General features: G+C 41.0%; 1 protein-coding gene across 1 annotated transcript in view; it reads left to right on the plus strand.

Annotated features, from left to right (window-relative positions):
• pgap6 (post-glycosylphosphatidylinositol attachment to proteins 6) overlaps window positions 1-12,500 on the plus strand; it is a 43,977-nt gene that overhangs the window by 11,727 nt on the left and 19,750 nt on the right. Inside the window, exons 7-8 of the mRNA XM_071390295.1 lie at window positions 749-842; window positions 4,449-4,563. Of these exons, the coding sequence (XP_071246396.1) occupies window positions 749-842; window positions 4,449-4,563 (209 nt within the window). The remainder of the gene's footprint in view (window positions 1-748; window positions 843-4,448; window positions 4,564-12,500) is intronic.

A 12,500-nucleotide genomic window follows, 5' to 3' on the forward strand; every position in this document is an offset into this window, starting at 1 on the left:
TCAACACTGTGAGTAACACACACCCCACGCTCCTCACCTACCCCCTCAACACACAGTCTACTGGAGGGACCCTGAACCTGGAGATTACACTCAACACTGTGAGTAACACACACCCCACGCTCCTCACCTACCCCCTCAACACACAGTCTACTGGAGGGACCCTGAACCTGGAGATTACACTCAACACTGTGAGTAACACACACACCCCCCACGCTCCTCACCTACCCCCTCAACACACAGTCTACTGGAGGGACCCTGAACCTGGAGATTACACTCAACACTGTGAGTAACACACCCCACGCTCCTCACCTACCCCCTCAACACACAGTCTACTGGAGGGACCCTGAACCTGGAGATTACACTCAACACTGTGAGTAACACACACACACCCCCACGCTCCTCACCTACCCCCTCAACACACAGTCTACTGGAGGGACCCTGAACCTGGAGATTACACTCAACACTGTGAGTAACACACACACCCCACGCTCCTCACCTACCCCCTCAACACACAGTCTACTGGAGGGACCCTGAACCTGGAGATTACACTCAACACTGTGAGTAACACACACCCCACGCTCCTCACCTACCCCCTCAACACACAGTCTACTGGAGGGACCCTGAACCTGGAGATTACACTCAACACACATGACGAAGTATCATTTCTTTTCTGTCCTCTGATGTAGTGTGTGTGTGTGTGTGTGTGTGTGTGTGTGTGTGTGGTGTGTGGTGTGTGTGTGTGTTGTAGACTAATGCAACGTTAGGAACCAGCAGTGTGAAGGCCTGTCTCTCTTCCTGGGCTCCTGTCCTCGCACTCAACTACTCCCATCCCTGTCACACAGGTAGGACACACACACATTATATATATTATTCATCATTATATACAGTATCAGTCAAAAGTTTGGACACAGCTACTCATTCCAGGGTTTTTCTTTATTCTTCGCATTCTCTCAACCAACTTCACGAGGAATGCTATTCCAACAGTCTTGAAGGAGTTCCCACATATGCTGAGCACTTGTTGGCTGCTTTTCCTTCACTCTGCAGTCCAACTCATCCCAAACCATCTCAATTGGGTTGAGGTCGGGCGATTGTGGAGGCCAGGTCACCTGATGCAACACTCCATCACTCTCCTTCTTGGTCAAACAGCCCTTACACAGCCTGGAGGTGTGTTGGGTCATTGTCCTGTTGAAAAACAAATGATAGTCCCACTAAGCCCAAACCAGATGGGACGGCGTATCGCTGCAGAATGCTGTGGTAGCCATGCTGGTTAAGTGTGCCTTGAATTCTAAATAAATCACTGACAGTGTCACCAGCAAAGCACCATAACACCTCCTCCTCCATGCTTCACGGTGGGAACCACCCATGCGGAGATCATCCGTTCACCTACTCTGCGTCTCACAAAGACACAGCAGTTGGAACCAAAAATCACAAATTTGGACTCATCAGACCAAAGGACAGATTTCCACCAGTCTAATGTCCATTGTTCGTGTTTCTTGACCCAAGCAAGTCTCTTCTTCTTATTGGTGTCCTTTAGTAGTGGTTTCTTTGCAGCAATGTGACCATGAAGGCCTGATTCACGCAGTCTCCTCTGAACAGATGATGTTGAGATGTGTCTGTTCCTTGAACTCTGTGAAGCATTTATTTGGGCTGCAATTTCTGAGGCTGGTAACTCTAATGACCTTATCCTCTGCAGCAGAGGTAACTCTGGGTCTTCCTTTCCTGTGACGGTCCTCATGAGACCCAGTTTCATCATAGCGCTTGATGTTTTTTGCGACTACACTTGAAGAAACGTTTAAAGTTCTTGACATTTTCCGGATTGACTGACCTTCGTGCCTTAAAGTAATGATGGACTGTCGTTTCTCTTTGCTTATTTGATCTGTTCTTGCCATAATATGGACTTGGTCTTTTACCAAATAGGGCTATCTTCTGTATACCACCCCTACCATAAAGCATTTAGAGACTACCCCTACCTTGTCACAACACAACTGATTGGCTCAAACGCGTTAAGAAGGAAAGAAATTCCACAATTTAACTTTTAACAAGCCACACCTGTTAATTGAAATGCATTCCAGGTGACTACATCATGAAGCTGGTTGAGAGAATGTCAAGAGTGTACAAAGCTGTGATCAAGGCAAAGGATGGCTACTTTGAAGAATCTCAAATACAAAATATTTTTGTAATTGTTTTACACTTTTTGTTTGTTTTTTTGGTTACTACATGATTCCATGTGTTATAGTGTTGATGTCTTCACTGTTTCTCTACAATGTAGAAAATAGTAACAATAAAGAACAACCCTGGAATGAGTAGCTGTCCAAACGCTTGACTGTTACTATATATATATATATATATACACTGATAGTTTGACTGGTACTATGTATATATATATATATATACACTGATAGTTTGACTGGTACTATGTATATATATATATTTATACACTGATAGTTTGACTGGTACTATATATATATATATATATACACACTGATAGTTTGACTGGTACTATATATATACACACTGATAGTTTGACTGGTACTAAATATATATATATATTTGATATATACACTGATAGTTTGACTGGTACTATATATATACACACTGATAGTTTGACTGGTACTATATATATATATATATACACTGATAGTTTGACTGGTACTATATATATATATATATATATATACACACTGATAGTTTGACTGGTACTATATATATACACACTGATAGTTTGACTGGTACTAAATATATATATATATTTGATATATACACTGATAGTTTGACTGGTACTATATATATATATATATATATATACACACTGATAGTTTGACTGGTACTATATATATATATATATATATATATACACACTGATAGTTTGACTGGTACTATATATATACACACTGATAGTTTGACTGGTACTAAATATATATATATATTTGATATATACACTGATAGTTTGACTGGTACTATATATATACACACTGATAGTTTGACTGGTACTATATATATATATATATACACTGATAGTTTGACTGGTACTATATATATATATATATATATATATATATATACACTGATAGTTTGACTGGTACTATATATATATATATATATATATATATATATATATATATACACACTGATAGTTTGACTGGTACTATATATATACACACTGATAGGTTGACTGGTACTATATATATATATATATATATATATATACACACTGATAGTTTGACTGTTACTATATATACAGCCCAACACCGTGCAGGACGTTTGGCATTTGCCAGAGAACACCAAGATTGGCAAATTCGCCACTGGCGCCCTGTGCTCTTCACAGATGAAAGCACGTTCACACTGAGCACATGAGCACATGTGACAGAGTCTGGAGACGCCGTGGAGAACGTTCTGCTGCCTGCAACATCCTCCAGCATGACCGGTTTGGCGGTGGGTCAGTCATGGTGTGGGGTGGCATTTCTTTGTGGGGCCGCACAGCCCTCCATGTGCTCGCCAGAGGTAGCCTGACTGCCATTAGGTACCGAGATGAGATCCTCAGACCCCTTGTGAGACCATATGCTGGTGCGGTTGGCCCTGGGTTCCTCCTAATGCAAGACAATGCTAGACCTCATGAGTGTGTCAGCAGTTCCTGCAAGAGGAAGGCATTGATGCTATGGACTGGCCCGCCCGTTCCCCAGACCTGAATCCAATTGAGCACATCTGGGACATCATGTCTCGCTCCATCCACCAACGCCACGTTGCACCACAGACTGTCCAGGAGTTGGAGGAGATCCCTCAGGAGACCATCCGCCACCTCATCAGGAGCATGCCCAGGCGTTGTAGGGAGGTCATACAGGCACGTGGAGGCCACACACACTACTGAGCCTCATTTTGACTTGTTTTAAGGACATTACATCAAAGTTGGATCAGCCTGTAGTGTGGTTTTCCACTTTCATTTTGTGTGTGACTCCAAATCCAGACCTCCATGATACATTTGATTTCCATTGATCATTTTTGTGTGATTTTGTTGTCAGCACATTCAACTATGTAAAGAAAAAAGTATTTAATAAGAATATTTCATTCATTCAGATCTAGGATGTGTTATTTTAGTGTTCCCTTAATTTTTTTGAGCAGTGTGTATATATATATATATAGTAACAGTCAAACTATCAGTGTGTATATATATATATATATATATATATATATATATAGTAATAAATAAATATATATATATATCAGTCAGAGGCCAGTTTATTAGGTACACCACCACACTACATACACTATATATATATATATATGAGTCAAACCATCAGTATATATATATATATATATATATTCTGATAGTTTAACTGGTACTATATATATTTATATATATATATACACACTGATAGTTTAACTGGCACTATATATATTTATATATATATTCTGATAGTTTAACTGGTTCTATATATATATTTTGTTCTCAGCATTGTTCTCAGCGGTTGGGTTGACTGTGAACGTCAGTGTTCCTGTGGCCGTCATCAGACTTCCCTTCCCTCAGGCTGCTACCTGGTACCTCACCTTGCAACTCTTCTGCAACAGGTACCATCCACACCACAGCTGGTAATATAACGCCACAGCTGGTAATATAACACCTCAGGCTGCTACCTGGTACCTCACCTTACAACTCTTCTGCAACAGGTACCATCCACACCACAGCTGGTAATGTAACACCACAGCTGGTAATATAACACCACAGCTGGTAATATAACGCCACAGCTGGTAATATAACACCTCAGGCTGCTACCTGGTACCTCACCTTACAACTCTTCTGCAACAGGTACCATCCACACCACAGCTGGTAATGTAACACCACAGCTGGTAATATAACACCACAGCTGGTAATATAACACCACAGCTGGTAATATAACACCACAGCTGGTAATATAACACCACAGCTGGTAATATAACACCACAGCTGGTAATATAACACCACAGCTGGTAATATAACACCACAGCTGGTAATGTAACGCCACAGCTGGTAATATAACGCCACAGCTGGTAATATAACACCTCAGGCTGCTACCTGGTACCTCACCTTACAACTCTTCTGCAACAGGTACCATCCACACCACAGCTGGTAATGTAACACCACAGCTGGTAATATAACACCACAGCTGGTAATATAACACCACAGCTGGTAATATAACACCACAGCTGGTAATATAACACCACAGCTGGTAATATAACACCACAGCTGGTAATGTAACACCACAGCTGGTAATGTAACGCCACAGCTGGTAATATAACACCACAGCTGGTAATGTAACACCACAGCTGGTAATATAACACCACAGCTGGTAATATAACACCACAGCTGGTAATATAACACCACAGCTGGTAATATAACACCACAGCTGGTAATATAACACCACAGCTGGTAATATAACACCACAGCTGGTAATGTAACACCACAGCTGGTAATGTAACACCACAGCTGGTAATGTAACACCACAGCTGGTAATGTAACACCACAGCTGGTAATATAACGCCACAGCTGGTAATATAACGCCACAGCTGGTAATATAACACCACAGCTGGTAATATAACACCACAGCTGGTAATATAACACCACAGCTGGTAATATAACACCACAGCTGGTAATATTACACCACAGCTGGTAATATAACACCACAGCTGGTAATGTAACACCACAGCTGGTAATGTAACACCACAGCTGGTAATGTAACACCACAGCTGGTAATGTAACACCACAGCTGGTAATGTAACACCACAGCTGGTAATGTAACACCACAGCTGGTAATGTAACACCACAGCTGGTAATATAACACCACAGCTGGTAATATAACACCACAGCTGGTAATATAACGCCACAGCTGGTAATATAACGCCACAGCTGGTAATATAACACCACAGCTGGTAATGTAACGCCACAGCTGGTAATATAACACCACAGCTGGTAATGTAACACCACAGCTGGTAATATAACACCACAGCTGGTAATGTAACACCACAGCTGGTAATATAACACCACAGCTGGTAATATAACACCACAGCTGGTATTATAACACCACAGCTGTCTCTAATGTCTCTACAGTAGTGACTGGTAATATAACACCACAGCTGTCTGGATCTAATGTCTCTACAGTAGTGACTGGTAATATAACACCACAGCTTTCTCTAATGTCTCTCCAGTAGTGACTGGTAATATAACACCACAGATGTCTCTATCTAATGTCTCTACAGTAGTGACTGGTAATATAACACCACAGCTGTCTGGATCTAATGTCTCTACAGTAGTGACTAGTAATATAACACCACAGCTGTCTCTAATGTCTCTCCAGTAGTGACTGGTAATATAACACCACAGATGTCTCTATCTAATGTCTCTACAGTAGTGACTGGTAATATAACACCACAGCTGTCTCTATCTAATGTCTCTACAGTAGTGACTGGTAATATAACACCACAGCTGTCTCTAATGTCTCTACAGTAGTGACTGGTAATATAACACCACAGCTCTATCTAATGTCTCTACAGTAGTGACTGGTAATATAACACCACAGCTGTCTCTAATGTCTCTACAGTAGTGACTGGTAATATAACACCACAGCTGTCTCTATCTAATGTCTCTACAGTAGTGACTGGTAATATAACACCACAGCTGTCTCTATCTAATGTCTCTACAGTAGTGACTGGTAATATAACACCACAGCTGTCTCTATCTTATGTCTCTACAGTAGTGACTGGTAATATAACACCACAGCTGTCTCTATCTAATGTCTCTACAGTAGTGACTGGTAATATAACAACACAGCTGTCTCTATCTAATGTCTCTAAAGTAGTGACTGGTAATATAACACCACAGCTGTCTCTATCTAATGTCTCTACAGTAGTGACTGGTAATATAACACCACAGCTCTATCTAATGTCTCTACAGTAGTGATGGTAATATAACACCACAGCTGTCTCTAATGTCTCTACAGTAGTGACTGGTAATATAACACCACAGCTGTCTCTATCTAATGTCTCTACAGTAGTGACTGGTAATATAACATCACAGCTGTCTCTATCTAATGTCTCTACAGTAGTGACTGGTAATATAACACCACAGCTGTCTCTAATGTCTCTACAGTAGTGACTGGTAATATAACACCACAGCTGTCTCTAATGTCTCTACAGTAGTGACTGGTAATATAACACCACAGCTGTCTCTATCTAATGTCTCTACAGTAGTGACTGGTAATATAACATCACAGCTGTCTCTATCTAATGTCTCTACAGTAGTGACTGGTAATATAACACCACAGCTGTCTCTATCTAATGTCTCTAAAGTAGTGACTGGTAATATAACACCACAGCTGTCTCTAATGTCTCTACAGTAGTGACTGGTAATATAACACCACAGCTGTCTCTAATGTCTCTACAGTAGTGACTGGTAATATTACACCACAGCTGTCTCTATCTAATGTCTCTACAGTAGTGACTGGTAATATAACACCACAGCTGTCTCTATCTAATGTCTCTACAGTAGTGACTGGTAATATAACACCACAGCTGTCTCTATCTAATGTCTCTACAGTAGTGCCTGGTAATATAACACCACAGCTGTCTCTAATGTCTCTACAGTAGTGACTGGTAATATAACACCACAGCTGTCTCTATCTAATGTCTCTACAGTAGTGACTGGTAATATAACACCACAGCTGTCTCTATCTAATGTCTCTACAGTAGTGACTGGTAATATAACTCCACAGCTGTCTCTATCTTATGTCTCTACAGTAGTGACTGGTAATATAACACCACAGCTGTCTGGATCTAATGTCTCTACAGTAGTGACTAGTAATATAACACCACAGCTGTCTCTAATGTCTCTCCAGTAGTGACTGGTAATATAACACCACAGATGTCTCTATCTAATGTCTCTACAGTAGTGACTGGTAATATAACACCACAGCTGTCTCTATCTAATGTCTCTACAGTAGTGACTGGTAATATAACACCACAGCTGTCTCTAATGTCTCTACAGTAGTGACTGGTAATATAACACCACAGCTCTATCTAATGTCTCTACAGTAGTGACTGGTAATATAACACCACAGCTGTCTCTAATGTCTCTACAGTAGTGACTGGTAATATAACACCACAGCTGTCTCTATCTAATGTCTCTACAGTAGTGACTGGTAATATAACACCACAGCTGTCTCTATCTAATGTCTCTACAGTAGTGACTGGTAATATAACACCACAGCTGTCTCTATCTTATGTCTCTACAGTAGTGACTGGTAATATAACACCACAGCTGTCTCTATCTAATGTCTCTACAGTAGTGACTGGTAATATAACAACACAGCTGTCTCTATCTAATGTCTCTAAAGTAGTGACTGGTAATATAACACCACAGCTGTCTCTATCTAATGTCTCTACAGTAGTGACTGGTAATATAACACCACAGCTCTATCTAATGTCTCTACAGTAGTGATGGTAATATAACACCACAGCTGTCTCTAATGTCTCTACAGTAGTGACTGGTAATATAACACCACAGCTGTCTCTATCTAATGTCTCTACAGTAGTGACTGGTAATATAACATCACAGCTGTCTCTATCTAATGTCTCTACAGTAGTGACTGGTAATATAACACCACAGCTGTCTCTTACTAATGTCTCTACAGTAGTGACTGGTAATATAACACCACAGCTGTCTCTAATGTCTCTACAGTAGTGACTGGTAATATAACACCACAGCTGTCTCTATCTAATGTCTCTACAGTAGTGACTGGTAATATAACATCACAGCTGTCTCTATCTAATGTCTCTACAGTAGTGACTGGTAATATAACACCACAGCTGTCTCTATCTAATGTCTCTAAAGTAGTGACTGGTAATATAACACCACAGCTGTCTCTAATGTCTCTACAGTAGTGACTGGTAATATAACACCACAGCTGTCTCTAATGTCTCTACAGTAGTGACTGGTAATATTACACCACAGCTGTCTCTATCTAATGTCTCTACAGTAGTGACTGGTAATATAACACCACAGCTGTCTCTATCTAATGTCTCTACAGTAGTGACTGGTAATATAACACCACAGCTGTCTCTATCTAATGTCTCTACAGTAGTGCCTGGTAATATAACACCACAGCTGTCTCTAATGTCTCTACAGTAGTGACTGGTAATATAACACCACAGCTGTCTCTATCTAATGTCTCTACAGTAGTGACTGGTAATATAACACCACAGCTGTCTGGATCTAATGTCTCTACAGTAGTGACTAGTAATATAACACCACAGCTGTCTCTAATGTCTCTCCAGTAGTGACTGGTAATATAACACCACAGATGTCTCTATCTAATGTCTCTACAGTAGTGACTGGTAATATAACACCACAGCTGTCTCTATCTAATGTCTCTACAGTAGTGACTGGTAATATAACACCACAGCTGTCTCTAATGTCTCTACAGTAGTGACTGGTAATATAACACCACAGCTCTATCTAATGTCTCTACAGTAGTGACTGGTAATATAACACCACAGCTGTCTCTAATGTCTCTACAGTAGTGACTGGTAATATAACACCACAGCTGTCTCTATCTAATGTCTCTACAGTAGTGACTGGTAATATAACACCACAGCTGTCTCTATCTAATGTCTCTACAGTAGTGACTGGTAATATAACACCACAGCTGTCTCTATCTTATGTCTCTACAGTAGTGACTGGTAATATAACACCACAGCTGTCTCTATCTAATGTCTCTACAGTAGTGACTGGTAATATAACAACACAGCTGTCTCTATCTAATGTCTCTAAAGTAGTGACTGGTAATATAACACCACAGCTGTCTCTATCTAATGTCTCTACAGTAGTGACTGGTAATATAACACCACAGCTCTATCTAATGTCTCTACAGTAGTGATGGTAATATAACACCACAGCTGTCTCTAATGTCTCTACAGTAGTGACTGGTAATATAACACCACAGCTGTCTCTATCTAATGTCTCTACAGTAGTGACTGGTAATATAACATCACAGCTGTCTCTATCTAATGTCTCTACAGTAGTGACTGGTAATATAACACCACAGCTGTCTCTTACTAATGTCTCTACAGTAGTGACTGGTAATATAACACCACAGCTGTCTCTAATGTCTCTACAGTAGTGACTGGTAATATAACACCACAGCTGTCTCTATCTAATGTCTCTACAGTAGTGACTGGTAATATAACATCACAGCTGTCTCTATCTAATGTCTCTACAGTAGTGACTGGTAATATAACACCACAGCTGTCTCTATCTAATGTCTCTAAAGTAGTGACTGGTAATATAACACCACAGCTGTCTCTAATGTCTCTACAGTAGTGACTGGTAATATAACACCACAGCTGTCTCTAATGTCTCTACAGTAGTGACTGGTAATATTACACCACAGCTGTCTCTATCTAATGTCTCTACAGTAGTGACTGGTAATATAACACCACAGCTGTCTCTATCTAATGTCTCTACAGTAGTGACTGGTAATATAACACCACAGCTGTCTCTATCTAATGTCTCTACAGTAGTGCCTGGTAATATAACACCACAGCTGTCTCTAATGTCTCTACAGTAGTGACTGGTAATATAACACCACAGCTGTCTCTATCTAATGTCTCTACAGTAGTGACTGGTAATATAACACCACAGCTGTCTCTATCTAATGTCTCTACAGTAGTGACTGGTAATATAACTCCACAGCTGTCTCTATCTTATGTCTCTACAGTAGTGACTGGTAATATAACACCACAGCTGTCTCTATCTAATGTCTCTACAGTAGTGACTGGTAATATAACACCACAGCTGTCTCTATCTAATGTCTCTACAGTAGTGACTGGTAATATAACACCACAGCTGTCTCTATCTAATGTCTCTACAGTAGTGACTGGTAATATAACACCACAGCTGTCTTAATGTCTCTCCAGTAGTGACTGGTAATATAACACCACAGCTGTCTCTATCTAATGTCTCTACAGTAGTGACTGGTAATATAACACCACAGCTGTCTCTAATGTCTCTACAGTAGTGACTGGTAATATAACACCACAGCTGTCTCTTACTAATGTCTCTACAGTAGTGACTGGTAATATAACACCACAGCTGTCTCTATCTAATGTCTCTAAAGTAGTGACTGGTAATATAACACCACAGCTGTCTCTATCTAATGTCTCTACAGTAGTGACTGGTAATATAACACCACAGCTGTCTCTATCTAATGTCTCTACAGTAGTGACTGGTAATATAACACCACAGCTGTCTCTAATGTCTCTACAGTAGTGACTGGTAATATAACACCACAGCTGTCTGGATCTAATGTCTCTACAGTAGTGACTGGTAATATAACACCACAGCTGTCTCTAATGTCTCTACAGTAGTGACTGGTAATATAACACCACAGCTGTCTGGATCTAATGTCTCTACAGTAGTGACTGGTAATATAACACCACAGCTGCCTGTATCTAATGTCTCTCCAGTAGTGTCTGTGGTAACGTGACAGTGACACCACAGCTCCATGTATCAGCCTGTATCTAATGTCTCTCCAGTAGTGTCTGTGGTAACGTGACAGTGTCACCACAGCTCCATGTATCAGCCTGTATCTAATGTCTCTCCAGTAGTGTCTGTGGTAACGTGACAGTGACACCACAGCTCCATGTATCAGCCTGTATCTAATGTCTCTCCAGTAGTGCCTGTGGTAACGTGACAGTGACACCACAGCTCCATGTATCAGCCTGTATCTAATGTCTCTCCAGTAGTGTCTGTGGTAACGTGACAGTGTCACCACAGCTCCATGTATCAGCCTGTATCTAATGTCTCTCCAGTAGTGTCTGTGGTAACGTGACAGTGTCACCACAGCTCCATGTATCAGCCTGTATCTAATGTCTCTCCAGTAGTGTCTGTGGTAACGTGACAGTGTCACCACAGCTCCATGTATCAGCCTGTATCTAATGTCTCTCCAGTAGTGTCTGTGGTAACGTGACAGTGACACCACAGCTCCATGTATCAGCCTGTATCTAATGTCTCTCCAGTAGTGTCTGTGGTAACGTGACAGTGTCACCACAGCTCCATGTATCAGCCTGTATCTAATGTCTCTCCAGTAGTGTCTGTGGTAACGTGACAGTGACACCACAGCTCTATGTATCAGCCTGTATCTAATGTCTCTCCAGTAGTGTCTGTGGTAACGTGACAGTGACACCACAGCTCCATGTATCAGCCTGTATCTAATGTCTCTCCAGTAGTGTCTGTAGTAACGTGACAGTGTCACCACAGCTCCATGTATCAGCCTGTATCTAATGTCTCTCCAGTAGTGTCTGTGGTAACGTGACATTGACACCACAGCTCTATGTATCAGCCTGTATCTAATGTCTCTCCAGTAGTGCCTGTGGTAACGTGACAGCCTGTATCTAATGTCTCTCCAGTAGTGTCTGTGGTAACGTGATAGTGTCACCACAGCTCCATGTATCAGCCTGTATCTAATGTCTCTCCA

The sequence above is a fragment of the Salvelinus alpinus genome, chromosome 2, assembly GCF_045679555.1.
Source record: "Salvelinus alpinus chromosome 2, SLU_Salpinus.1, whole genome shotgun sequence".
Taxonomy (NCBI): Eukaryota; Metazoa; Chordata; class Actinopteri; order Salmoniformes; family Salmonidae; genus Salvelinus; species Salvelinus alpinus.